This window comes from Lonchura striata, chromosome 14 (genome assembly GCF_046129695.1).
Source record: "Lonchura striata isolate bLonStr1 chromosome 14, bLonStr1.mat, whole genome shotgun sequence".
Lineage (NCBI taxonomy): Eukaryota > Metazoa > Chordata > Aves > Passeriformes > Estrildidae > Lonchura > Lonchura striata.
This window is the reverse complement of record NC_134616.1, coordinates 15,893,432-15,920,857: the sequence shown is the minus strand read 5'-3', so window position 1 is coordinate 15,920,857 and position 27,426 is coordinate 15,893,432. Positions and strand designations below refer to the sequence as shown.

At 53.0% G+C, this 27,426-nt stretch overlaps 1 protein-coding gene, 2 long non-coding RNA genes and 1 other non-coding gene across 4 annotated transcripts; 2 read left to right on the top strand and 2 right to left on the bottom strand.

Annotated features, from left to right (window-relative positions):
* Positions 1 to 8,511: 8,511 nt before the first annotated feature.
* Positions 8,512 to 10,593, top strand: LOC110467910 (uncharacterized). Its single transcript, XR_002464941.1, has 2 exons — positions 8,512 to 8,864; positions 9,189 to 10,593. It is a non-coding gene; the product is annotated as an uncharacterized LOC110467910 (long non-coding RNA).
* Positions 10,594 to 12,305: 1,712 nt separating this feature from the next.
* TRNAE-UUC (transfer RNA glutamic acid (anticodon UUC)) lies at positions 12,306 to 12,377 on the bottom strand. The gene has a single exon. It is a non-coding gene; the product is annotated as a tRNA-Glu (tRNA).
* Positions 12,378 to 12,939: 562 nt separating this feature from the next.
* On the top strand, positions 12,940 to 24,377 carry LOC110467892 (ras-related GTP-binding protein A). Its single transcript, XM_021525305.3, has 10 exons — positions 12,940 to 13,085; positions 14,006 to 14,039; positions 16,010 to 16,109; positions 17,195 to 17,261; positions 17,901 to 18,123; positions 18,540 to 18,635; positions 19,363 to 19,485; positions 21,773 to 21,864; positions 22,678 to 22,793; positions 23,899 to 24,377. Exons 2-10 carry the CDS (start codon positions 14,013 to 14,015, stop codon positions 23,994 to 23,996), a joined length of 942 nt encoding a protein of 313 aa, XP_021380980.1. The 5' UTR covers positions 12,940 to 13,085; positions 14,006 to 14,012; the 3' UTR covers positions 23,997 to 24,377.
* Positions 22,644 to 27,371, bottom strand: LOC110467893 (uncharacterized). Its single transcript, XR_002464937.3, has 3 exons — positions 27,179 to 27,371; positions 23,854 to 24,011; positions 22,644 to 22,815 (listed from the first exon to the last, which is right to left on the bottom strand). It is a non-coding gene; the product is annotated as an uncharacterized LOC110467893 (long non-coding RNA).
* Positions 27,372 to 27,426: the final 55 nt, after the last annotated feature.

The window sequence follows — 27,426 nt, the reverse complement described above, 5'->3', positions numbered from 1 at the left end:
CCATATCAGACACCATGAAATGTCAGTGTGCCATCCTTCCTAAATTAACATCCTTCCCTCTGTCACTCCTGCTGTGGCACATGGGAGCCCAGGATTCATCTCCTCCTCCCCACAGGGAAGAATTTGGTTTTAAACCTGAGGCACAAACTTGTATACAATTGAATGTCTGAGGTGGGTGAGAATGAGGGAAAATCATCTCCAATCTTCTTTAGCTGCCTTTGTTTGCTGCCCTTTAACTCCTCATTCCCTGAAATCACTCAAAACACCTGGGGGATGAGGGCATCCTGTTAAAGGCTGCAGAGTTCTCCTTGTTCTCCCTCGACTTTTCCAGGACCTGAGCATGTCAGGAGCCTTGCAGCCCATTCCAGTGCTTGACAGGCCTTTTTCTGAAGGAATTATTCCCAAAATCCAGCCTGAGCCTCCCCTGGCACAGCCTGAGGACCAGAGAAATCCACTGATGGGAAGGGTCCCATGGAATTGGGAGTTGGGAGGAATTTCAGTGCCCAGGAAGGTTCTGCCCAGAGATGAGGTGGGGTTGGCAATTTTTGGGGGGAGGGATTGGGCAGCTGCTCCTGGGGGCTGAGGTGCTCCGGCTTTCAGGTCTCTCTCCAAAAGCACTCTGAGTTTATTTCCAGGCTGGAAATTGTGCCAGGAATTTCTGTGGCAAACGTGGAGCTCGAGGACTTGAGGTGACAGCTGGGAAAGAAATCTGCTGCTAAAGCTGCACTGGAGTTATTTCCTTCTTTCTGTCATCTCTGTCACTTAATTAAGAGCCCAACCTTCTCCTGGGCTGGAATTGAATTATTTGCTTTCACCTCCAATCTGCCTGACGTGGAGTGAGCTCCAGTGGAGCTGGCAAACACAAACAAATCCCATCTCCACGGGGTTAAGGGGCACAATTTTGTTTCTCTCAGCCTCTCCTGACCAGAAAGGAAGTTGGGATTTGCTCCCTCTGCCTGATCCCCCCTGCTCCTGCCTGGAATTGTTTTGGGGAGCAGAAGGTTCAGGGCTGTGCCCCCAAAGCAGCTCAGGCTGTGTGAACACAGCAACTTTCTGCAAGTTAAATCTGCTTCTATTTCTGTATTTGAAAAGGAGCTGAAATGCCAGTGGTGATGTAATGTTCATTTACATTTAGAGTCTGTTTCTATTTATTTTTGCTCCTATTAACTGCATCTTGATTCCAACAGTTTGGGGTTTTTTTTGATCCACTGAGGCTCTCTTTGCCATGAACGGCTCATTTTTTACCTAAAGCCTGCCAGATTTCGTGCCCTATTCCATCCAGAAATGAAGAAAAATGTCAGGTAGAAGGGGAAATGGATGTTTCCTCCCCAAGGGAAGGCTCCTCAATTTGATAGGAGCTATTTCTCCAGGAACTGCTGCCTCTGAATGGCTTTGGAAGGAGTTGGAGGGCATCATTCCCCTCGGCTCTGTCCTGGATATGCAGAGCTGGGAGATGCTTTGGGGCTGAGATTTCCTGGGCCATCTTCCATAAACACGAAGAGATGGATTTGAAATACCTGCAGAGCTCTCATGTGCAGCCCGTGGCTCCTGGTGCTGCTCCAGTCAAGGGTTCCTCAGCCCCAGGGCAGGAGGAAAAGGCAGAAAACCCTGGAATCACAGGGTTCTGAATGCTGGGAAAGACCTTTAAGGTCATCACTGTCAGCCACCACCATGGTCACATGAATCCACGTCCTCAGGTGCCGTGTGTTTATCCCTTGGATAATATTGTTCATATTGCAGGTTTCTTTTCCTCCCTGCTCTCATCTCCTTCAGTTTCTGGGCTCACTTTTGTTGATTCAGCCTTCTGGGGTGCCTTTAATTTATTTTGTTCAAAGGTTTTTCGGAGACCACTGTCTTGCTTAGTGTTTAATTTGTTTTCTGAGGGGATAAATGCTCCAGTGTGGCTTTTTTAAACTGGGCAGAACTGGAGCTGGCACTGGCAGCAAGAATTAAAGCACCAGAGTGCAGCTCTGCCTTCAGAGTGAGCAGGGACTGAAGGATATTGGAGGATTTCATTGTTTCTATGGCTATAAAATCCTTGGAAAATATAACCCAGCAGCTCTCAATGCTCCTGCTCAGCAGAACTCCAAAGAAATGCTCTCAAACCCCTTTATTTATGGGGTTGTTGAACAAGGAGGATGCAAAATTAAAGAGAGGCTCAGGATCCATCCTGGAGCTTCTCTGCCCCCAGTAAATCCTGTATTTCACAGCTCACCAGCCTAAAAATGCCCCAATAAACCCAGCCAGGGGAAAGCTCTGACTCATTTTCCCCTCAGGTGGAAGTTTAAGGCTGCCCAAGTAAGCCCAGCTCATCTGAAGCCGAAAAAATGTGCAGAGAAACGTCCTTGTGAAAAATGCATATTTTGATTGGCTTTTTGCAAATGTTACAATGAATATTAGATGTGTAATGTTAGAAAGTTATGCTGGATTAATTCTCTTACGTATTGTGTTAAGTGTAGTTTTAGGTTCCAACATAATGTTAAAATAGAGACTGTGTATGTGGGGGGAGTTTTCTTTTTAGGAATGAGACACTTGCTTTGAGGAACCCCTAAATCTTCCACAGGAGAGGAATTTGTGGCTTCTTATCAGAAAAAGCTAATTTCTTCAGGCCTTGCTCAGACTCGAAGATGCCAGGGGATTAAAGGAAACAGTTGACATACAACAGACAGAGTTTCTTATTTTAAATAGAATGTATGCATAACCATGAAGGATGTATGAATATGCAACAAGTGTATTGGTTTAAGGGTGATTCCTTTGTTCACAAGTCATGCTTTTCCTGACTTAGTGTCTGAGAGCATCCGGACGTCCATAATTCTTTGCTTTTTATTGTCTTGTAATTGTCCTACCTCTAAACTTTATTACTCTAATAGTATGATTATTTTTATAACCATTTTATTATTATTAAACTTTTAAAAATTTAAAACTGGTGTTTTTCACAGCCCTGAAATCAGTTCTGTCCTCAAGGCTGGGCTTAACTCCCCTGCCAGGTGTAGCTGGGCTTGGTTTTTGCAGAAGGACAGAGCTCAGTGCCTTGATTGAGGATCAGGAGATAGGCCAGGCTTAAATCTGTGTGGGCAGGCAGAGCTGGAGCTGCCAGGTGCTGCTGGCAGGGGTGTTCAGTCCCAGCTGCACTCCAGTGATAAATGAGTGGGAAATGCAGATTAACACAGGCAGGAACGGGAGGAGAAGCTGATTTATCTCCCCCTGTTTTAGAAGGGATTTATTTCCCTCTATTTCAGACCTGATTTATTCCCCCCTGAGGTTTCAGTGGATCAGCTGAGCTTGGAACAAGCTGCAGTTAGCAGAGGGGCAGTGAGGGAGCAGGAATAGTCCTGGTGTGCTGGGGTGTGTGCTGTGAGTGTCCTCTGCACATCCAGGGAACCTCTGCCTCTGCTCTCCACAGGGCTGGGGCTCATTTTTCACCCCATTCATTTATTCTCTCTTTTAAAAATTTAAGAATCTTTCTTTATCCCCACAGTAGGAGGGAGCAGAAGGAATTCAGTCCTGGAAGCATCTCAGAATATCTTTACCACATTCTCCTCTTTTGTCAAATCGTTCCTTTTTCCCAGTTTCTCATTTCATAGGTTTGAAACTGAAGCTATTTAGAGCCTTCCCTTTCCCTTGCTTCTCCCTAAATATATTTTAGGGCTGCCAGTAGGGTTAAGGAAATACACAGACATCCCCTTATGGGGAAAATGGGAAAACACATCCCAGCTTCCTGCTTTTCTCTCTCCTCACAGCCAAACACATTTTGATTTTGTCATTGTTGTCTGGTCATTGTGGGGAAACAGAATGAAAACAGGCAAAAGAGAGCAAATCAATATGCTCCAAACCCACTTTTTTAAAATTAGGTTATTTAATATGGCCATGGGAGCTGGCAGTTCTAGGAGAGGAAGGTTTTCATATTATAAATGTTGGAAAAACTGGGAATCTGCTTCCCTTCACACTTCAGCAGTTCCCTTGGACACTTAAACCTGCAGTTGTATTTATTGCATCCCTCATTTCCTCATTTGTGTCTCATCCAGGGATGATACTCATCAACAATTGGGGGCTTGCTTTCCTGGCCAACACACCTAAGGGACTGTAAGTATAAATATAAAAAATAAAAATAAATAATAGGAATAATTGCTGACAGTCTGTGGGTGTTACACAAGGGAATCCCCATGCTGGGATGAACAGGAACTGCTAGATTTGGGATTTCTGGGGGAGATCCAGCAGGGTCATTCAGGTGAGTGAACTCCAGGGCAGACTGTTCCCACCTTGCTCCAGAACCATGGAAATGGCAGGATTGAAGGAATCTCTGCTGGATGCTGGTTCCCACTGAACCTTCAGAGTTCTCCCTGGTGGGTAAAGAATTGACAGAACCACGGAATTCCAGCCTGGGTGGGGTGGGAAGGAGCTTAAATCTCACCCTGTCCCCTCCACCACCGTCCCAGGCTGCTCCAAAGCCCGGAGTTCCAGGAGAATGCAGAACTTTGGGGAATCCATCTGGGAGCAGAGTGAGGGAGCAGATGCAGCTTCCAGAGCCTGAAGGGGCTCCAGGAGAGTTGGAGAGAGGCTGGGGACAGGGGATGGAGGGACAGGACACAGGGAATGGCTCCCACTGCCAGGGGACAGGGATGGATTGGGAATTCTGGCTGGGAGGGCAGGGAGGGGCTGGGATGGAATTCCCAGAGCAGCTGGGGCTGCCCCTGGATCCCTGGCAGTGCCCAGGGCCAGGCTGGACAGGGATTGGAGCAGTCTGACAGTGGAAGGTGTCCCTGGAAGGTTCTGGAAAGGACACGGACTTGAGGCATTTTGTGAACCAGCAAGGAAGGGTTGGACAAGTCTCATGGAGTTCAGAATTAATGGTAAGAGAATTCTATAGGTGGGAATTCTGTGTCCTGTCAAACAGGGATTTCAGGACAGTCACTCTTGCTTTACACTCAGGAGCCAGAATTTGGCCCAAAGAGCCCGGCAGGAGCTGCTGGAGCCCCTTCCCTGAGGGTCAGGCTCTGCTCGGGGGGGCTGGGAGCTGCACTCTGGGACTAATTCCTCCTGCAAGACCCATTGAATTCCAGAGCAATTCACTAAGGAAGAGCTGAATTGCTTGGCAGGATAATGGGGGCAAGAAAGAACTCGGCAGGAGGGTGAAACCTGGCAGGTTTCTTTGACCAGAAGAGTCCCAAATATAACAAGTGAACCAAAATTCCCTCAAGAACCATAAATAAGGAACTGAATCCCTCACTCCAGGCTCATCTGCTCAAGATCTGCTGCTGGTGTGTGTTTGAAAGCCAAGATCCATCCTCCCAACACCAGAATAGTGTTAGAGCCCTGAGCCACGAGCTGCTGAGGAGCACAGAAATAATGTTGTTATTGGAGTTGTGCTAATTCCATCTCGTGTCATTACCTTGCTCAGTCTGGGGGAAAAGGATTCTTAAAGGATGGGGGTTGCTCTTTAGGGGGAGAGTGTTTGTGTGGGTTTATTGCTGCTGGGTTTTAAACGTTATGGATGATGTTGGTAAACTCATAATAAGTGGAAAGTGGTTTTACTTCTTTCCCTGCAGCTTTTGCAATTATTGAAATGCAGAGGTTACGATGTAATTTGTTAAAATCTCTTCTGAGGGATGCAGAAGGAATTATTCCAAGTGACTCAGACCTGCTGAGACTGGAGGAGCTTTTCAGAAAGGTTTGGGAGTGTCTGAGCGAATCCGAGAAGGCCCTGCTTAAATAATGAGCTGTTAATTGCAAATTCATGATCAGCACCAGGAGTTTTGGCCATTTTCTGGAAACTGCCTCCCCTCATTTGTTCCTGTCTCCCATGGGAGGTGGTTTATCCAGAGGATGGATCAACAGACCCTTGGCTGTTGGTTATTCTGATTTCAGGTTCCCAATTTGCCAAGCGAAAAGGTGGTGCTGGGGTGAGGAGGTGAAAATCCATGGGTGTGGAAAGGTTAAAGATGGGTGGGAAGGAGCTCTGGAATTTGGGAATTACAGGAGTCCTTCGGCATCGTCAGACATTTCTGGGAAACCCAGCCCTCCCTGTCCACCCCTAAAAACAAACCAGAACCTTTCAAAAAGCTCCTTGAGCTGGTTTGGGAGAGGATTTCAGGACGGTGAGGGAAAATCATGGGATGTGTCTCTCTAATTCCTGCTCCCTGCAGGCTCTGGACACGTGTGAGCACAAGGACTCCCAAAATCCACGGGAGCTTCTCTTTGGGCAGCTCCCACGGCCCCCTGGGCTCGGGATTGACGTGCAGAGATTGGGGGGAGCACCAGGGGCGTCCCCACAGCCCCGTGTCCCTGCAGGATCCAGCTCCTGCACGGCTCCTTCCCCTCCAGGGAATTTGGGAATACCCATGGGGAACCTGTCAGCGTTAGGAGCACACACCATCACAGGATAGGATTCTCTGCAGGTGCTTTTATTGAGAGCTCTGGGAATCAGGGGTACAGACCCAAATCTGACTCTGACACGGCTTTTGAGCTGAACTTATTTTATATTCTATTGTTATATAACCTACATATGAATTATTAAACTCATACTGTTCTATTGTATACATTGACATGAGTTTCTCGTGATCTTTCTTAGGCCCCTGACCACAGTTTCTCATGATTATTCTTAGGATTAAACAGTAATTATATTTAATTACAAAACAATCATCACATCTAACAATTATATCATTTATCGTGTACTGGCTACACAGGTGCAGTTCTAGCAAGGCCTTCATGTACCCAGGGTATTTATTTTTTCAGGGCCTACTAAGCTTAATTTTCCTTTTAACCCTAAATCCCTGTGATTTTAAAGCCCTTTTATTATCAAACCCCCTGAATTCACCATTCCATCTCACCCAGGCTGGTTAAGACACAAACGCCCTAAATGTGATTTTAATCCTGATTTATGCAGCTCATCCCATTCAGATTTGGGGGTGTGGGTGTTTTTGAGGGAGGGGAAGCACCAAAGGGGTTTTTTTCCCTGGCCAGAGCTGTTCTCACAGCATGGCTGCTGCCCTAACTCAGGGTCCGGGGATATTTTACAGGATATTTTGCTCCCTGTTTCTGTCACATTTTCCCATGGGACAGCTCCAGCGCTTTGATGAGTGAGAAGCTGCATTTTCCAGTAAAATTTTAGGGATTGGTCTGAGAGTTTTGCTCCTCAGCAAAGAGGGTGGAACTTGAACCCTCAATCTGTGGTTTTTAGACATAAATGTGAACCAAATGAAGAGATTTGACCTAAAAGGTGTTTAGGGGAATTCCCTATCCAATAATCAAAGTTTAAATGTGGAATTTACTGCTTCCAAAAAGTGTTGAGTTGTGCATTGTACAGCAAGTGGTGTGCTAAAATATTTCCTTAAGGAGAAAGAAAAATAAATAGAAAAGGAAAAAAGAGGAGACAGAAAGGGAAAGAAAATGGGAAAGGGAAAGAGAAAGAGATGGAAAAGAGAAAGGGAAAGAGAAAGGGAAAGGAATGGAAAAGAGAAAGGGAAAGAGATGGAAAAGTGAAAGGGAAAGAAAAGGGAGAAGAGAAAGGAAAAGAAATGTAAAAGTAAAAGGGAAAGAAAAAGGAGAAGAGAAAGGGAAAGAGATGGAAAGTGAAAGGGAAAGAAAAGGGAGAAGAGAAAGGAAAAGAAATGTAAAAGTAAAAGGGAAAGAAAAAGGAGAAGAGAAAGGGAAAGAGATGGAAAGTGAAAGGGAAAGAAAAGGGAGAAGAGAAAGGAAAAGAAATGTAAAAGTAAAAGGGAAAGAAAAAGGAGAAGAGAAAGGGAAAGAGATGGAAAATGAAAGGGAAAGAAAAGGGAGAAGAGAAAGGAAAAGAAATGGAAAAGTAAAAGGGAAAGAAAAAGGGGAAAAGAAAGGGAAAGAGATGGAAAAGTGAAAGGGAAAGGAAAAGGAGAAGAGAAAGGTAAAGAAAAGGAAAAGAGAAAGAAGGAAAAATTAAATGTAAAAATAAAACTAAAAACAAAAAATAAATGTCAAAACAGAAAAAGAAAGATTCAAAGAGAAAGGAAAGTAAAAACAAAATAAAGGAGAGAGCCAGAATAAAAAAATATGAAAACATGAAAAGGAAAAAGTAGTTGGTAAAAACTGATGCTTTGCCAGTCCCGGCTTTGCCATTGCCGGTTCGCTCTCCCATTCCCGGTTCGCTCTCCCATTCCCGGTTTGCCATTGCCGGTTCGCTCTCCCATTCCCGGTTTTGCTATGCCCGGGTTTGCCATTCCCGGTTCGCTCTCCCATTCCCGGTTCGCTCTCCCATTCCCGGTTTTGCTATGCCCGGGTTTGCCATTCCCGGCTCGCTCTCCCATTCCCGGCTCGCTCTCCCATTCCCGGCTCGCTCTCCCATTCCCGGTTCGCTCTCCCATTCCCGGCTCGCTCTCCCATTCCCGGTTCGCTCTCCCAGCCCCGCGCTCTCTCCGGGGCGCTCCCGGCGCCTGAGGGGCTCCGGCCGCGGCCGCCAGGGGGCGCCAGGAGCAGCGGCCTCGCGCACGCGCAGTGCCCGCTCCCGCCGCCCCGCCCGCACCGCCTCTGACACCGCGCGGCCGGTGGAGGAGCTGCACTGCCCGGCCGGGAGCACCGGGAGCGGCGGGGACACCGCGGGCAGCGGGAACTCCGCGGGCAGCGGGAACTCCGCGGGCAGCGGGAACTCCGCGGGCAGCGGGAACTCCGCGGGCAGCGGGAGCGGCGGTGCCGGACCGCAGGAACCCGGAAGCAGCGGCGCTTCAGCCGCGGCAGTGCGCAGGCGCGGGGACAGAAGCGACCAATCGCAGCTGGCGGCGCGGCGATGACGTCACAGGGACTGTGAGGGGGCCGGGCTCCGAGAAAAGGCGCCGGAGGAACCGGGAGCGGCTCTGGGTCCGGGAGCGGTTCTGGAGCACGGGAGAGATTCTGGGGTTCGGGAGCAGTTCTGGGTTCCAGGCGTGGTTCTGGGTCTGGGAGCGGCGCTGGGGTTCAGGAGCGGTTCTGGGTTCCGGGAGTGGTTCTGGAGCACGGGAGCAATTCTGGGGTTCAGGAGCAGGTCCAGGAGCAGTTCTGGGTTCCGGGAGCGGCTCTGGGTTCAGGAGTGGTTCTGGGGTTTGGGGGCAGTTCTGGGTTCGGGAGCAGTTCTGGGGCCGGGATCTGGAGCAGGGTGTCCCAGGGGTCACTCGGTGGCCTCAGGGGGCTTGAGGAGGGTCAGAGGAATGCTCAGCCACCATGGGTGACTGATCTCCCTGCAGGGCCGTGCCCGTGCTGTGAAGAGCTGGCGCTGTGCTGCTGCCGGGTGAGATTTCCAGGCTGGATCTGCTTGAGGGACCTGGAGGAGGCGGCTGTGGCCCTGTTCGTGTCCTGGAGCTGGAGGAGAAGGATGGAAACCCGGTCATGAATCCTCCCCAAAGGAAGAGTTGGAGGTGGTCAAGAGAAGGAGCTGCTCCAGGCTGTGATTTATCCATTATGAGCTTCCCCAAAACGTATTCTGCTGCTGGCTGGCTGCTGCTGCCACACTCCACACATCCAGCATGGAAAGGGGGAATCTCCAGCCCTGGCCCTGGGTTGGGGTGAATGTTGCGCTGATTTGCAGCCGGATGCACACTGAGGGTTGAGGCAGCACTCTGGTTGGCATCCAGATCTCCACAAGCTCATTAGCAGCTCATTAGCAAGCTGTACTTGCCCAGTGTAATCCTGACAGCTTTTTGGGAGCATTCTGCAGCCTTCAAAGCAGGAGATAAGACAGGAATGTTGCAGGAAGGGAGGATGTTGTGGCTGGGGACACAGCACAGGCATGCCTGGCTTTCCAAGCTGGGAAGAGAAGGAAATCTCCATGTGCTGCTGGAGGCTCTCTCTGGCAAGGCACATGCCTCTGATCATCCCTGAGCCCCTCCTTGATTATTTGGAGTTGCTGCCCGAGCTGCCTGCACAGCTCTGTGACATCCCTGTGTTCTCAGGGAGTGCCACCCTGGGCACTGGGATGAGCTCTAAGGTGTTTCCAACCCAAACCAGTCTGGGATTTGGTAATGAATGACTTTGTGCTAATTACCCAGAGCAGCACTGGCACAAAGACTTCATGCCCTTGGCACGCCTCACCTCCTGCAGAGGATTTTACTGATTTTTGGGGTGTTGGAAGGACTGAGTGCTACACACAAGGCAATGCTGCATAAATGTTATTTTAAAGTAACATTTATTGATCCCCTGCAGTCAGAGTGGGATCAAGGACATGAAGGCCTGGCTGGTGACTTCTCCTGTTTTAGAATTGCCCAGAGCTCTAAAGGTGCCTCACTTCCCTGGGCACAGATAGGTGGGAGCACTGACAGCCCTTTGTGCTTCTGTGAAACACCTTCCTGCTCATTTTGTGGCTCTCTGTTCCATAAAAGAGATGGAAATGTTCAGTGTGTGAAGAAAACCCTTCAGTGAAGGCAGGGAGAGCCTTGGAACAAAGTCTTGGCCTTTGCTGAGCCTGAGTACAGCTTTGCTCAGAGCAGGGAACCCCAGGCTGCTTTTTTGTACCCATTTTACATAAAATGTTTCAGTCTCTTGAGTTTTGGTCACTCAGTTTGGGGTTTTTCTCCTTGACACTAAGGATTCTCTGGGGTCACTGGTTTGTTTCAGAGCAGTACTGGAGCCAATTAAACAATACTTGGTGGTGAAGCTGGTTTTGTCTTAATTTAAAAATGGGGATTTTTTGGGAGTGAGCGCTGTTTTCTGCCTGTTTTCCTGTGCTGCTGCTAAAGGTGAAGGGCATGCTGGTGCTTTTTATGTCTCTGTGGTGCTCTTTATCTCTGTGCAAACAGCCCTACATCCCAAATCCAGGGCAGTCTCTCAAGGAAGGAGTGGAGCCCCACCTCCCTCAGCTCTTTGTGGTTTGCCAGAGTCACAAAAAACGGAGTTTGAAGTGCTCAGTGCTTGTTCAGGGGCTGCAGTTGGCTCCTGCAGTGAAGGGTTACCTTTGCACAGCCCCTGAGCTGCACTTTTTACAGCTTTTGGGTTGGTCAGTGAAAATTTGGCCAATAAAACTTCAGAATTTAGCGACTTGAGCGTAGAGGGTCTGTGAGCAGGAGGCTCGTGCTGAACAAGGACAGCTCAGAGCAGCTGCTGGCAGCGAGTGAATGTTCTCATTGTGCAGCTCAGTTAGAAACTGAGTTCCAAAATTGGAGACGAGTTGTTCTCCTGCAAGAACATCAGGGAATTAGACAGATTTTATCATAATACTCTTACTTTCTACCACTTTCTTAAAAAATCTGCTTTAAAAGGAGAGGTCCAGAAGGAAAGGGGGTGGGAGAGAAAAATCCATTTCATTCTCTCCCCCCCTTCACAGCTAATCAGACTTGGATTTTTTTTCTGTTTAATTGGGATATCTGAGAGTTCAGCGGGAGGAACAAAGAGGTAAAATGGCTCCAAATTCTCGTGGAGCTTGGCACAGTTTTAGGAGACACAAAGTTACTGTCACAGCTTCTCCTGGGATTTGTTTTGCATGAATATAACACAAACACACCCAGAGTCAGACAAAACTGCAATTTGGGGTTCAGGGTCTGACAAGAATATTTGAAATGCAAATAGAAAATACTTGCTAAAATCAAGTACAAGAAGGAAGTGGGGTGGGACATATTTCCTGGTTTTTAAAGGAGAAATCGAAACCCATTTTTATGTCTGTGTTGGCTTTAAAAGCTTTAAGGAATACAGGAGGGAAAAATGCTTCAAAACCTGGAATCCTGTGGGACCAGCACTGCCTTTCCCATCCATTAAATAATTCAAGGTTTGCTGGAATTTCCTTGGAGCTGCCCGAAACTGCCAGGTGCCAAGGGAGGTGCCAGAGCTGGGGAGGGGGTGACGAGGCTCAGAGGGGACACACAGGGTGGAAGGGGACACCCGAGGTGACAGCCCGGGCTCTGGGGAAGCAGCAACTCCCAGGATCTCTGGAAGCCAGGAAACCCCAACAGATCTGCAGTTTTGGGGGAGCCCCAGGAGTCCCTTCAGCAATAAATGAGCCCCACACGTATAAATCTATATATCATATGTGGATGTATCTTCAGCACAATCCTATTAGCCTTGAGGACATCAGGGTGGTCTAAAACACACCGTGGGACACAGGCAGGACTTTTCTTGCTTGCGTTAGAGAAAAAGCCAATTAGTATGTTAATTAGCTGGGGGCTCCGTGCTCCAATGCATTTGAATGTTTAAACAGATGGGAGGCCGGGGTTGCAGTAGCAAAGCGCTTGGGACAGTTTCAGGAGGCTCCTGGCACCGAGAAATTTTGCCGCAGATGTGCAAAAATCAAGGGCCGAAGAGTTTTGAGGGAGAACGTGCGGAAAGAAAGGGAAAGAGGGCGGGGATTTTCCCAATCCGGCAGGAAAAAACGGAACTTCCCATACCGGGAGTCGAACCCGGGCCGCCTGGGTGAAAACCAGGAATCCTAACCGCTAGACCATATGGGAGGCGCTGAGAGATAGGGCTCCCCAGCGTCCTAAAGTGTTTACTGCCCGCCCCGCTGACTGCCACAGTGAGCCCGCCAGCTCTCGTTCTGCTGTTCCACGGGAACACCGGGAGTCACCGGGAATACCCGGTATTAGTTAGGATCCCCCAGTAAACGCCCTCGCCGTGCCAGAAAGGCGCTGCCCTCATCCAACATGGCGGCCGAGGCTTCGGCCGCCCCGCGCCCGAGTCACGTGACGCCGGAGGCGCCTGCGCGGGGCGGGCGCTCACGTGACCGACGGCGGCCGCCGAGCGCTGAGTCCCGTGAGCGCGGGGGGCGGGACCGCCACAGCCCCGAGCCGGGCACCGCCACCGCCCCGGGCACCCCCCGAGCCGGGCACCGACACCGGCCCGGGCACCGCCACAGCCCCGAGCTGGGCACCGCCGAGCCGGGTACCGCACAGCCCCCGAGCCGGGCACCGCCGAGCCGGGCACCGCCGCCGCCCCGGGCACCGCCGAGCCGGGCACTGACACCGCCCCGGGCATCCCCCGAGCCGGGCACCGACACCGCCCCGGGCACCGCACAACCCCCGAGCCGGGCACCGGCACCGCCCGAGCCGCCCGGCCTGCCGGGGCTCACACCGGCAGCGCCCCCCGAGCCGCCGGAGGTACCGGGGGTCCCACCGGCATCGCCCGCCAAGCCGGCCCCGCGCCGCCCATCGCCGCCGGAGGTACCGAGGCACGGAGCGGGGGGCGCGGGCGCTGCGGGGATGGGGCTGCGGGAAACCCCCGGGAATGGCGGGGATGGGCTGCGGGACATCCCGGGGAATGGCGGGGATGGGCTGCGGGATATCCCGGGGAATGGGGCTGCGGGATATCCCGGGGGATGGCGGGGATGGGCTGCGGGATATCCCGGGGAATGGGGCTGCGGGATATCCCGGGGAATGGCGGGGATGGGCTGCGGGATATCCCGGGGGATGGGCTGCGGGACATCCCGGGAAATGGGGCTGCGGGATATCCCGGGGAATGGCGGGGATGGGCTGCGGGATATCCCGGGGGATGGGCTGCGGGACATCCCCGGGGATGGCGGGGATGGGCTGCGGGATATCCCGGGGGATGGGCTGCGGGACATCCCGGGGGAATGGCGGGGATGGAGCTGCGGGATATCCCGGGGGATGGGACTGCGGGACATCCCAGGGAATGCCGGGGATGGGCTGCGGGATATCCCGGGGGATGGCGGGGATGGGGCTGCGGGATATCCCGGGAATGGCGGGGATGGGCTGCGGGATATCCCGGGGGATGGGCTGCGGGATATCCCCGGGGATGGCGGGGAAGGGGCTGAATGGCGTCCCGGGGGAGTGGAAGGACATCCCCGGAGGCGGGGCTGCGGGGAATCCGGAGGGAAGGGGCTGCGGAGGGGCTCCCGGCCCGGCCGCAGCGATCCCAGCCGGGCCGGGTGGTTTGGGGAGCGCCGGCGGTTCCCCGGCGGCAGCGGGAGTTCCCCATGGCCCGGAGCAGGGGGAGGGGAGCGGGGCTGTGTCAGCGCTTCCCGGTACCGGGGGTGGCATTGGGATTGGCATTGGGATTGGCATTGGCGGGCGGAGCCTGTGCGTGTGGGAAGCAGCGATCCAAGGTGGGTTTCTCTCTGTAGGTGTGTGATGCCAAGCACAGCCATGAAGAAAAAGGTAAGGACAGGGAGGAGGATTCTGTGTTTTCCTCCCCATCCCCATCCAGAGCACCGTTTGTTGTATCCATCCCTCGGGCTGGGGCTCTGGTGCCCCTTGGAGTCAGTGCTGCATCCTCTGTGGAAGTGCCAGGCGTTAAAACCGGATTTAATCCTGGCCTGGATGGGCTGGTTTTGTGCAGAGCCTTCCCCGGCAGTTTCTGTTCCCTGGGTGTTGCAAAACCTTCTGCAAACCCCGTGCTCAGGGAGGAGGATCTGCTCCTGTCTTGCCCTGTCCCTGGGCCACCCTCCTGAGGTGTCCCAGGAGCCCCAGATCCCCTCGGGGCTCCCAGGAGGATGGAATTTAACAGTAGGGAAGGAGCAGCAGCTCTGGGCATCGAAGGGGTGGGTGTATCCCAGCAGGAGCACAGCCAGAGCTCTTCAAGGAACATCTGGGTGCTTTTCCGTGGTGGGGTGGGGTTGGGTTCCCTGTCTGACCTCTTTGCAAGGCCTCTGCATCCTAAACTTTGGGAACTGGGGCTGGTTTGGGCCATGCCTCAGAGTGGGATCGAGTTTCTGCTTGGGATTTTGTGCTGGTGCTGTGAAATAAGAGCTTGGCTGTTCTCTGGGATCAGCTCAGGGGACAGGACAGGACAGGGCAGCATCCAGGGTGTGGAACAGGCAGGAACACTCCTTGTTGCCAATCCTGGAGCCTGTGGGCAGCTTCCCTTTGGCCAGGGTGCTCCCAGCCCAGAGCTGCTGCAGGGGTGACCCGAGCACACAGGAGTAACCCAAATTAAACAGGATTGGGGAGTTCTGCCTTGCTTTTGTGCGAGGCAGCTCCTGCCCTGCTGTCCAGGGTGAGGGGAGGCTGGGAGGCACTCACTGGGCTGTTCTCCTGAAATCCCTCCTGGATGGCAGACAGGAGCTGGATTTGGCTTTGTGACTTGTTTAACAGCTGGGTTTTGTGAGCAAGGCTGTGTTGGCTGCCACTGATGGGTTTGTTTTGTTTAATTTTTATTTTTAGATCACAATGTAAAGCCTTGCCTGGTGTGACTGTATCCCCTCATCCCCACCCCCCCTGCATTCCCTACTTTCTGGCTGCCTCTCCTTTCCCCTGAGGTCTGCAGGGATGGGACATCATGGAGCCAAGAGTCTCCTCTGGAGAGGTGTCACTGGAGCCATAAAGGGTGTCCCCTGCTCTGGGGACCCTGACCTGGCTTGTCCCATTTACTTTTCCCGTTTTTTTTTTTTGCCTTCTGTCACCTGAAACTGGAAATGTCCCTGGTATCTGGGGAAAAAAAAAAACAGACAGTCATATTGTGGGAAGAGCAGTATTAGAAGGTCTTTAAAGTCCATCCCACCCGTGTCTTGTTAGGACAGAGTATTTGGGGTGGAAAACCAGGAGCTGAGGGGTTGTTTGTGGTCTGGAGAGTCAAGACAAAACTGTTCCTCATCTTCAAAATCCTTTGGTGCCACCAAAGCCATCAGGTGGGAGGGGCTGGGAATGAGGAGGCAGCTCCTGCTTTTCCCAAGTCCTGTCCACATTTTTGTAGAAAAGTGTTTAATCTGACCATGGCCCAGGGACCAAGGACAGCAGGGAGATGGGATGACCATGGCCCAGGGACCAAGGACAGCAGGAGGTGGGATGACCATGGCCCAGGGACCGAGGACAGCAGGAGGTGGGATGACCATGGCCCAGGGACCGAGGACAGCAGGAGGTGGGATGACCATGCCCAGGGACCAAGGACAGCAGGGAGATGGGATGACCATGGCCCAGGGACCGAGGACAGCAGGAGGTGGGATGACCATGGCCCAGGGACCAACCAGGAGTGGTTGGGATGCTTGTCCTGCTTCCCTCGTGCTCCTCTCTGCCTCTCTCCTGGTGCATTCCCAGCTGTGTGCCTTTGGCAGTAAGATGCCAGCTCCAGGGAGCCAGGAAGGACTCGGTGCTCACTGGGAGCTCATTTTTCCTCCTTTCCCTCTGTGCAGGTGCTGCTGATGGGTAAAAGTGGGTCTGGGAAGACCAGCATGAGATCCATTATCTTTGCCAACTACATCGCCCGGGACACGCGGCGCCTGGGGGCCACGAGTAAGGAAAGAGCTGCCAGAACTGCCGGCGATTCCCACATCCAGGGCTCCAACCCCCTCCTTAGAGGGGCGGGCCCTTCCCTGCAGCGATCCCTGGGTCGGGTGTGTCCCTGCAGGTCCTCCCAGCTGCCACACCCCGCTGGGAGCTTTGGGATCAGCCAGGGACACGCAGGAAGTGCAGGGAGGGGAAAGGCAGCACTGGGATCAGCTTTGCTGCTTTATTGTTCAACTTCTATCCTTAACTGTTTATTTTTGGGATCAGGAAGCAGCCTTTGGTGCTGCTTTATTGTTCAACTTTTAGCATTAACTCCCTTTCCTTTGCTGCTTTATTGTTCAACTTTAATCCTTAACTCCCTTTTTTTTTGGGATCAGGAAGCAGCCTTTGGTGCAGCTGCACCTCTCAGGGCCTCCTCTGTGTTGGTGGAACATTCCTGCTGTATCCAGGGATCTCCAGCACAGGGATCCTGCAATGCCCCTGTGGTTTTGGCAGGATGATGCACTGGGCTTAATGAATGCCTTTCCTTTTTCCCTTTCCAAAGCCTTTGTTGGGAGAGGTGGATGAGTTGTTGGGATCTGGTGCTTTTCACTGGGAAGGGTCTGTGAGGATTAAATGTCAGGGATTGGTGTAAATTTCCTCTTTGCCATGAATTTGGCCTCTTCCTGAAGTTTACATTCCCTGTGTTCCTGGTTTATTTTGTTAAGGATGGCTTAAAGCCCTGCAGAGTCATTCCTACAATATCCCAGGGATCAAGGAAAGAGTGAGTGAAGGGGAACACTTGCTGCACTTCTCAGGAGAGCAGTGGGCAGAGAGGCCTGAATTCCTCTGGGAAATGGTGTTTTGGTGGGATTTTACAAACTGGGGCTGCTTTGTGAGGAATGCCCATCCCTGGAAGTGTCCAAGGCCAGGCTGGATGGGGCTTGGAGCAACCTGGGATAGTGGAAGGTGGCAGGGGCTGGAATGAGGGCTTTAATCCCTTCCAGCCCAAACCATTCCATGATTTGATGCTGATTTCCATGATTTTTGGCTGCCCACGCTCTGCCCTGGCTGTGTGGTGCAGTCAGTGAGCTCTTGCTGTCTCTTTGCAGTTGATGTGGAGCATTCCCACGTTAGATTCCTGGGAAACCTGGTGTTGAACCTGTGGGACTGCGGAGGGTAGGTACTGATTATTCCTGGCCTTTCCCAGCCTTTGGGGGAGGCTCTGGGGAATCGGGGATGGAACAGAGTGGATTCTTCTCCCCCTGGGGTGAGGTGGTGCCGAGGGAACGCTCCTGCTGCTCTCCTGTGGTGCTGGAATTGCTCACTCCAGCTCCATCCAGGTGGGATTTGTGCAGAGAGGCCATGCTGGAGGTTGATCCTGTGGCTCCTGGAAGCAGCTTTTTTCAAGGAATGCTATCCCCTCCTCAGCTCCATGGCCTCTGGATCATCTCAGTCATGTTCAGCCAGAGTTAAGGAGATTATATCCTGGGATTTAAGGCTGAACTGATGCTTTGGGTCACATTTTACCTGTTCCTGCTGCTGTGGGGTCCCGTAAACAGCTCCTTAAAGCCAGCCTGGAGCCAGAAGCAGCAGGACACGAGGGAAGCTTCAGCTTCCTTCCTTTGGGACTGGGGGGCTGATGCTGTCCAGGAGCATCCAGCTTTCCTTGGGAATGCCCAGGGCATGCAGCTCCAGCCTGGCCTCCCGGGTGGGGGCTGCAGCTTCAAATCCCAGCCCTGCCCTCCTGGCAGGAGGAGATTCCCACAAACACAGGCAGGAGCTGCTCTAAAGGGATCTCCTGCTCTGCTCCCTCAGCCAGGACACCTTCATGGAGAACTACTTCACCAGCCAGAGGGACAACATCTTCCGCAACGTGGAGGTGCTGATCTACGTGTTCGACGTGGAGAGCAGGGAGCTGGAGAAGGACATGCACTACTACCAGTCCTGCCTGGAGGCCATTCTCCAGAACTCCCCCGATGCCAAGATCTTCTGCCTGGTGCACAAGATGGACTTGGTGCAGGAGGACCAGCGGGATCTGGTGAGGAGCTGGCGGTTGCTATGGAAGCACATCCCTTGTGCCATGTGGGTCACACCTCAAAGCAGCCCCTCGGGGCTGTTCCTCGAAGGCTTTCTCAGATGTTCTCAGAGTTTTTCCTGCCTCCTTTTAAAGTGTGTCATCCTAGAATCCACTGGAGAACAGCAGTGCTGAGTTGTAGGGACAAGAAAAGCCTTTCCTGCCTAATTCCAGAGCTCCCAGCACACCTTGGTTCCTTCCAACCCAAACAATTTTGGGATTCTGCAGCAAGACATCCCTGGCCCTGCTGCTTCCTGGGACGGTTCCTGGCCAGTCTCCCCTGCAGTATCCCAGAGATCCATGTGAAATTCATCCCATAAATCCATACAGCAACCACAGGAGCATTTACACTCAACCCCTAAACTCTCTCTGTTCCCCAGATTTTTAAGGAGCGTGAGGAAGACTTGAAGCGCCTTTCCCGGCCCTTGGAATGTGTTTGTTTCAGAACGTCCATCTGGGATGAGACCCTTTACAAGGTTGGTGCAGCTTCTTCTCCACATCTGCCTTTCCTCTGGGAGCAAGAGCAGGAGGAGGATCCCTGGGGCTGCTGCTGCTGCTGTGTTCAGCTCTGCAGCAGCTGCTTCTGCAGGGTGTCAGTGAAACCCAAATTAATCCTAGAGTTAATGTATTAATTTTAAAAAGTCAGGAGCCTGTGGTAAATATCAGGAACTTGGCAGACAGGCATCCCAAATATCCCCCTGGCTGTTGGGAATGGGGAGTTTGGGCACTGTCCCACACCTGGGTCAGCAGCTGGGCAGGGAGGGGAGGCTGAGCTTGGAAAATCCGAGTGTGGATGAGCACAGATGTTGATCCCAGAATCCCCCAGTTCCTCCTGGGCTTGTTCCTGGCTTGTTGGGATAAGGTGGAACTTTGTTTGGGTCAGGCATGAGCTGCCAAGTGTCCATCTGCATGCTGACCTTGCTCAGGATTAAAAATCTCTGTGAACTCGAGTGGGAGAAGGAGACAGAAGCATTCCCAAGTTAAAGCAGCAGTTTCTCTGCCTGCTGGAGAAGAACTGGAGCCAGGGCAGGGTCTCCTTAGGTCTGGGCTCCCTCTGGGACCTGGACATGGAGGGCAGAGAAGCTTCTCAGCCTTACCCAGGCTGTCAGCACCCAGGAGTGCCAAAAATCCCTCTGGGAGCACGTTTCTCACGAGGGGCTGAGGAGAGGAGCTGGTGGGACCTTTCTGTGTCTCCATGTCCAGGCCTGGTCCAGCATTGTCTATCAGCTGATCCCCAATGTGCAGCAGCTGGAGATGAACCTGAGGAACTTTGCTCAGATCATCGAGGCAGACGAGGTGCTGCTGTTTGAGAGAGCCACGTTCCTGGTGAGTTCCTGGGATGGATTCCCTGGGTGAAGCCTCCCTTTCCCTCCCCTCTGCTCTGGAGCCAGGCTGGGAGAGCTGGGGGTGCTCCCCTGGAGAGGAGAAGCTCCAGGGAGAGCTCAGAGCCCTGCCAGGGCCTGAGGGGCTCCAGGAGAGCTGCAGAGGGGCTGGGGACAGGGGATGGAGGGACAGGACACAGGGAATGGCTCCCACTGCCACAGGGCAGGGATGGATGGGACACTGGGAATTTAGGAATTGTCCCCTGGGAGGGTGGGCAGGCCCTGGCACAGGTGCCCAGAGCAGCTGGGGCTGCCCCTGGATCCCTGGCAGTGCCCAAGGCCAGGCTGGACACTGGGGCTGGAGCAGCCTGGGACAGTGGGAGGTGTTTCCAGGGAACTGGATGAGCTTTGAGGTCCTTCCAAGCTAACCCATTGTGGGATTCCATGGATTTGGGAGGTGCCAGCCCCAGTGCAGGATGCCCTGATCCAGGCCTTGGGATTCTGAAAGCAGCTACTGGGACCCTGTGGCCCGCAGGACCATCCCAAAATTCCCCGTGCAGCAGCTGAGCTGAGGTTTGGTTGGGGTTTCCTCTTGCAGGCTCTGGGAGTGTTTCATGTCCCCATTGTGTGGGACTGCTCTGAGAATCCCCCTCTGCACAGGGCAGGAACCTTTTGTAGCTTCACAACCAAACCTTTTCACTTCCTCCTGCTGGGCCATTTCAGCTGGACCTGATTTCTTTTGATTTTTGATGTTCTGCAAATCCAGAGCATGGATGGGGGGCAGCCAGGATGTGATGCTTTTCCAGGACCTTGTGCTCCCAATCCCTCTGCAGAGGTGCTGGATGAAACCACTCCTGGTGTTTGTCCATATTCCTGATTGCTGGGCTGGGCTCTTCACAGTTTGCACCAAACTCTTGCTGAGCTGAAGGAAATACTTGAATTATTTGGAGTGTTTTCCTTGCTGGTGATTTGGAAATGATGGAGGGAATTTGGGAAAGGAGCCATGACTTTTGTCCCTCCTTAAACTATCAGAAACAAACACTCGCCATGCCTGACAAGTTCTGTTTTTTGACCTTTTGGAGATAATGAATAGTTCCACCTTGGGGTGTGTGACAGTGTGATTGTTTCAAGGACATTTTTAACTGAAAGAAATTATCTTTGCTACAAAAATTGTGTCCTTAATTTAGGTGCAATGGTGACTTGTTAAAAAACTTCTCCCTTTTTTTCATATATTTAAACATTCCCAGGACTCTCTTCTCTTGAAGGGAAATCTTCCTGTGAAAATCTCTTTGGGAAATCTTATTCTGAAAACTTTATTCTGAAATTGTGTTTGAATTGTAGTGAAGAAACCTCATCTGGGAAGTTTAGGAAGGAAATTGAACATTGGGAACTGCAAATCTTTAATGTGGCTAAAGCTGTGCTTGTGCAAATAATTGGGCAAATTTAAAAAGTGATGGGTTTAAGGTAGTTAAGGGGAAAAAAAGAGGAAAAAACCCCTAAAATACCTGTTAAATGTGACTCCCAGAATAGAGCAGTTTCACATCCCTGTGCAAGGGCTCCTGACACATCCAGTGAGAGCTGATTTTGGGATTGTGAAGAGTTCAAAGCAGCTGCCCTATGATTTTGAAGATGTTCCTGTCCTGTTTGCTGTGGGAATGGAGCTGTTTGGGCAGGAAATGCAGCTCTCACTCCGTGTGGCTGAGGAGTAAAGGCTGGGGCCACCAGCTTGGTGGGAATGTCTATGGAGATGTTTTCAAGGGTTCCTAAACCCTTCAGATCCTCCCTTCAGTGCCATCCAGGCACTCGGGGCTGCTTCCTCTGCTCTGACTGGAGCCATGGAGAAGGAATTCCCAAGGATCCAGCTGCCTTTGAGCTGCTTTTCTTAGGGAGGAACAGCTTAGTTTGGCTTTGGGATCACTGCCTGTGCAGGATGGGGAATATCCCAGCAGCTCCTTAGGAGGGAAAATCCCTCACAGCACTCGGCCCATTCCTGAGGCCGTGGACACATTTTTTTACTCTGCTTCCACCTATTTTGGGATCAAGATTTAAATTGTTGCTGAGGTGAAGCCCTCAGGGGACAGTGGTGTCACCTGGCAGATCTGTGCCATCCTTTGTGTGCTGATCCTGTCACTGAGTTTCTCCACGAAAGCACCACAAGAATTTTGGTAAACCCTTCCCAAGATCCAGTCGGCCAAAGGCAGAGGGGATCCCTGCCTTGCTCCCCAGCCATTCCCAGAACTGCTGTGGGAGAGCTGTGCTGGAATCCCTGACTGGCTGTGCCCCTTCTCCAGGTGATTTCCCACTATCAGTGCAAGGAGCAGCGGGATGTGCACAGGTTTGAGAAGATCAGCAACATCATCAAACAGTTCAAGCTGAGCTGCAGGTGAGCTGCTCCCATCAGCACTGGGGAGATCAGGGCTATTCCAGCTTTTTCCAGAGCGCTTCCCAGAGAATCCCAGTTCCACTCCTCAGCAGCTGGAATGCCAGGGTGGAATATTGCTGGAACACAGATCATTAGATGTTAATTTTAACTCCTCCTTTACTCATGGTGGGAGAGCTTTGGTGCTGTTTTATTCCAGGCCTCCTTCTCCTGGATCAAGGCAGAGGAATTCCAGGGCTGAAGTGATCAGAAACGTTTCTCTTGGAAACTGGGAATGGAGAGCTCTGCTCCAGCCCAGCCCCTGGGCTGCCTGGGGAGGACAGGGCTTGCAGACACTGTTTATCCCTATTTTCAGTGGAAAACTGGGAAGCTTGGCTTTGCACAGCCCTCAGATTCCACTGCCAGGTTAATTCTGAGGGTGTGTGGAGCTGGATAAAATGGGGACGTTTCTGGGGGGGTCTACAGATTTCAGATGTCTCCAGATATTCCCATTTTATGCCTGATTTCTGCTGCTCATTCAGAGTGTCCAGCTGGGAATGGCTGAGCCCTGGTATCCATAGGGAGCAGGCCTGGGACTTGTGTCTGGAATTTCCTTCATTCAATGCACAATCAACTGATATTGTTCTCATTTGGCCCCAAACTGAGGAATTTGTCTTTAAAACCAAGCCCAGCCAAAGCCCTGCTGTAACCACACCTTGCCAAGTGGGAATTCCAGCTCCTCCTTGTTCCCAACAGCTCAGATCAGGGATTTTGGCCATGTGGGCACAAAAGCTCTTCATTCACTCTTTTTTCCCCCTTTATTTCCTTGTTTTTCAGTAAGCTGGCAGCTTCTTTCCAGAGCATGGAGGTCAGGAACTCCAACTTTGCTGCTTTCATTGACATCTTCACATCCAACACCTACGTGATGGTGGTCATGTCAGACCCCTCCATACGTAAGTCAGAGCCAAGAGAAACCTGCTTGGGACAAAAATAAACTCAGAATAACCTCAAAAAAGGTGGAATTAGTCCAGTTTAAACCATGTTTCTTTTGGAAAATGAGTTTTTAATTACAGAACTGGTTAAGAGGGAGGGATTGAGTGTGAGCAGAACCCTGCAGAGGTGGTGGCACAGCTGAGCTGGTGCTGCTGCCACAGGGAGCCACCAAACCAGACCTGGCTGAGCAGGTCGAGCCTAAAGCCTATTTTGGGCAGTTGGGAGCTGGCAGCCCCAGTGATTTTTGGGGAGGAAGCAGAGCTGGCTCATGTTTGGGTGTTGCTCTGGCTGCCTGGGCTGTCTCGGGTGGACAGGCTCTAATTTTAGCAGCCTCTATTTATCCCAAGGAGGAGCTGCAGCACTGCCAGCCCACAGCCCCTGGGAGCAGATCCCTGTTTACACAGCTCTTGGAATTCCTGCTGGGAGCTCAGGGGCTCCGGGGACACTGCCCAGCACTGCTCAGGCCTGCTGCTGTGGTTCCCCTGCCCTCCTCACTTGGGGAATTTGGGACAGTGGGGGATCCCTGGCAGTGAGGCTCCAGCTGGGCATTGCTGGGCTGGGAAGAGCTCTGGGATGAACAGCTCTGCCTGGGAGAGGCTTTTCCTCCTGTTCTTCTGGGATCAGCTGACCATACCACACTAAACTTTGCCCAGGCCTTCCCACATTAAATTTTGCTCAGACCATTCCATGCTGAATTTTGTCCAGACCTTCCCGTGCTTCATTTTTACCCATCCCACATGAAATTTTACCCAGACCTTCCCACATTAAATTTTGTCCAGACCATCCGAGATCAAATTTTGCCCAGATCATCCCCCACTGAATTCTACCCAGACCATCACACCTTAAACCTTGCCCAGACCATCTCACATGAAATTTTACCCAGCCCTTCCCACCCTTAAGTTTTGCCCAGCCCAAAATCCCACTGTGGATTTTGCCTGGCTTGGGAGCAGCAGGATGCCCCCAGCCCCTGCAGACAGAGCTGCTGGAGCCAGGCAGCCCTGAGGCCGTGGTGACTCTCACCCTTTTTAACTTCTTTTTATCTCCCGTGTCCCTTTTCCGTCTCAGCTTCCGCGGCCACGCTGATCAACATCCGGAACGCCAGGAAACACTTTGAGAAGCTGGAGAGGGTGGATGGACCAAAGCACAGCCTGCTCATGCGCTGATCCCAGGCACTGGGGCTTTGGGGGGAGAAAAAACAAATCGGGACTACTTCTTTTTAGGAGAATCTAACACTGTCCATGTCTTTGTTGGGCTTTGAAATGAGTGTGCTGCTTGTTTTTTCTCCTTATCACGTCGGACACTAGAGCTGGAGGCTGGCTGGATCTGCTGCTGACCTTCCTGGAATTCCCTGGCACGGGAGGGTGGGGAAGGAGCAGGACAGGTGATGTGCCCGCAGGGCGTGTGGCAGAGCCCTCGTGGATGCGTGGCTGCCGTCTGATGGGATATTTACTGTTTCCTTGGATGGTTGCTAGAATAAGTTTATAAATTTCTCCTCATCTTTGGTCATGGAAATAAATTTTTGCTACCAGGGATTTCAGATCTGAGAGCTTTGCAAAGTGGCTTTGCTTTCTCCCAAATCCCAGGGCAGCTTTGGGAAGCAGGAGCTGTAGGAGCTGCATGGCTCCGGTTGTGGTTTTGGGGGGATTTGGCTGAAAGCCGTTCCAGAGTTTCAATGGGAATCGCTTGGCAGCATCTCCCTCCCTTTATTCTCTCTTGCTGCATCAAATTGCTGTGTAAAAAACGGGTGTGGTGCCTCCGTGCCTGCATCCCTGCCCACACACCCGCGGGGAGGGGAGAATTCCACCGGGGCGAGCCCAGGAGTGGGAGCGAGGAGCTAAAAGGGCCGGAGAGAGCTCCCAGCCCCGCTCCGTCCTCCCGAATTCAACAGCCGCGTCTCGCACCGCCCACCCGGCAGCTGCCTGCCTCGGCTGGGGAGTTCCGATGGGAATCGTCCCCGTGGGAGAGGAGCTGTTCCCAAGGAGCCCCTGCGGAGCCGGGAATGGGCCGGGCACAGGTTGTGTTCGCCGGGGTGCAGGGTGGAATACCTGGAGTGGTTCCCCCATGGAGCTGCCCCGTGGCTGGGATCAGACCCTGCTGGGAATGTCAGAGCTTCCCACACTGCAACCCTGCCTCGGAGCAAGAGCGTGTGGGTGTTGGAGCCTCTGGAATATCCCATCCCACTGGGAAGGGCTTCAGGAGAGCAGGAGAGGCCGCAGGTCCAGGAGCTTTGGGCACTTGCTGGGAGCCGGGGAGGAGGGAGGGTGGGAATGCTGCTCATTGCCATGGTGACTGGAGTTGCCCTGGGTTTCCTTTGGGAATAAACCACAGCAGCACATGGAAGTGGAATAATGCCAGAGGAGGAATGTGGAGTGCAGGGCAGGTGACAAAGAGCTGTGAGGGACAAGTGGCTGGAGCTGGAGCTGTCAGGAGCCAAATCCTGAGCTGGAGCTCCTGGGACAGTGACCCAGTGGGGGCTGGGGTAAAGTTCTGCTGTTCTCCCACTCCAAATCCCTTTTCCTGAAGTGCATGGATCTGTGGGAATCAGCCTGGTCCTTCCGCTGTGGTGGAGATGCCACTGTGCTCATCGAGTGACAGCCTGTGACAAACACGGGTGGCTGTGTCAGAGCCTGCCCTGCCTGCTCGGATGGCACTTAGGTGTGTCCTTTGTCCCTTCCCAAAGCAGATCCCAGGCCTTTTTGGGGTTGGTAGCTGCTCTGGCTCCTTCCTTTCCAAGCAGGGAGGTTTGGGAGATCAGGCTCATCACCCTCATTCCACCCTCTGGTGGGAAAACTCTTCTCACTTTCTCTGGCAGCTCCTAACCTCAGAAAAAAAAAATTGATGCCTTCTCCAGATGTGTTTCACACAGTGATCCCAAACCTGGATGAGGTGGCCGTGATCCAGCCTTTTCCTTCGCCACTTGACCTTGAAATGAGGAGAAACTTGATGCCATGTGTCACTGAGATCCTGAATAAATCCCCCCTTGGCCCAGTTCCTTTCCCCTTGGAGCTGCTCTGGGGCCTGGGGTGAGTTCCCTGGGACAGGCTGTGCTCCCGGAGGGTGTCTTGGAGCTACTTCCAGATTTTTTGACCATTTCTTTCTTGCCTTGGAGCATGGAAGGCTCCAGTGGGGTCAGCCCCAGGCTGTTTCTCCCAGGATAAGCTGTGTGGGGCCAAGAACTCCTGAGGGTCTCCCTGGGGACGCTTCCACTTGGTTTTCCTCCTTTTTGGCACAGAATTGTCCCCTGGAGCTGCTGGGGGGATGGACACGGGGCTGTGGTGGCCACACACTGTTCTCCAGCTGGAACCAGCTCCTCCAACACATCCAGGGGGTCATGGATCCTCCGAAGTCACCCTGAACTGTCACTGCTGAATTGTGCCTTGTGGACACCTCATGAGGAGCATTTGCACCATTCCCTGCCCGGGTCCAGCCCCTCCTGCCCAAATCCATCCTTGGGGAGCAGGAGAGGGGACCTTGGGGGCAACCCCTGCCCTGCTCACCCCTTTGTTTTGTGTTTTTTGGGAGGTCACCTGTGCCTGCTGCTGGTCCTTCAGCTTGGTGACATTGGGGCAGGGGAGCCTTTGGGTGCAGGGCCCACTCATCCCCCAAAAGCTTTTCTGGTCCCCAAAAGCTCCCTAGGGGAGGTTGCCCGAGGGAGGGTCCCTGCCTGACCCTGTCCTGGTGCCTCCCTGGTGTTTCCTGAGGAGGGGAAGGGAATTTTTTGCCAAAACAAAGTTGGTTTGGTGCTGGTTGTGGTGTGGTGGCTTGGCAGAAGTGGGGGGTCACGGGGGTCCCTTCCCACCCCTGGAGGAGTTTTGTGTGTGCCAACGTCACCCCCTTGGTGGCCATGACCTGCTCCTTGAGTCACCCCTGGCAGGGACATTGTGACTAGGGGACACCTGGCTGAGTCCCCATCTGCTGATTTCCCATTCCTGGGGATGAGCTGGGTCAGGGCTGGGTGTGGGGGTCCTGCATTTGGGGGGTTACAGGGAGATTAACCCAGCCTGGGCCTGCCCCGGCAAACCCAGCACAGGGTGGGGATCTGGGGACAGCTCAAGGCTGGGGACACTGAGGCTGGGGACACAGCGCTGGCAGCAGCCGGGTCCCTTTGGGACGAGAGGCTGGAAAACCAGTGGGGTTCAGGGAGCGTGGGATGAGTGGGGGGTGGATTCCCACTGCCCAGGGGCTCCCGGGACCCCCAGACCCCCCCAGGAAGGGGCCAGAGGACCTCCAGATACCCCTGTTGCTGCAGCCCCTGGAGAGGCTCCCCCAGCTCTGCCAGGACCCTGCCACCCTGGGGGACCCCACTGGGGTGCTGGGGGGGTACCCACATATTTGGGGGGCTTACCTGTGGCTCGGGAGGCAGAGACCGGGGGGAGTGCAGGCAGTGCCCCCATGGGTGCTCGGATCTGGGGGTGGATGGAGGTGCAGGAGAACCCCAGGACCCCCAGTGGGGGGGTCTCTGCTCCCCCTCATCTCTGCCACCAGTCCCGCAGGGCTGAGCCCTCCAGCACCCCCTCCCCGGTTTTGGGGCGCACTCCGTGTTGGGGGGGTGGCAGCAAGTTGGGGTCCACCCCCCTCCCCCAAATCCCGCGC

Excerpts from the sequence above, each read along its gene's own strand:
- LOC110467892 (XM_021525305.3), top strand. The coding sequence starts at position 14,013 with ATGCCAAGCACAGCCATGAAGAAAAAG. Across the intron at positions 14,040-16,009 it reads GCACAGCCATGAAGAAAAAG|GTGCTGCTGATGGGTAAAAG; the intron begins GTAAGGACAGGG and ends CCCTCTGTGCAG. Across the intron at positions 17,262-17,900 it reads AACCTGTGGGACTGCGGAGG|CCAGGACACCTTCATGGAGA; the intron begins GTAGGTACTGAT and ends CTGCTCCCTCAG.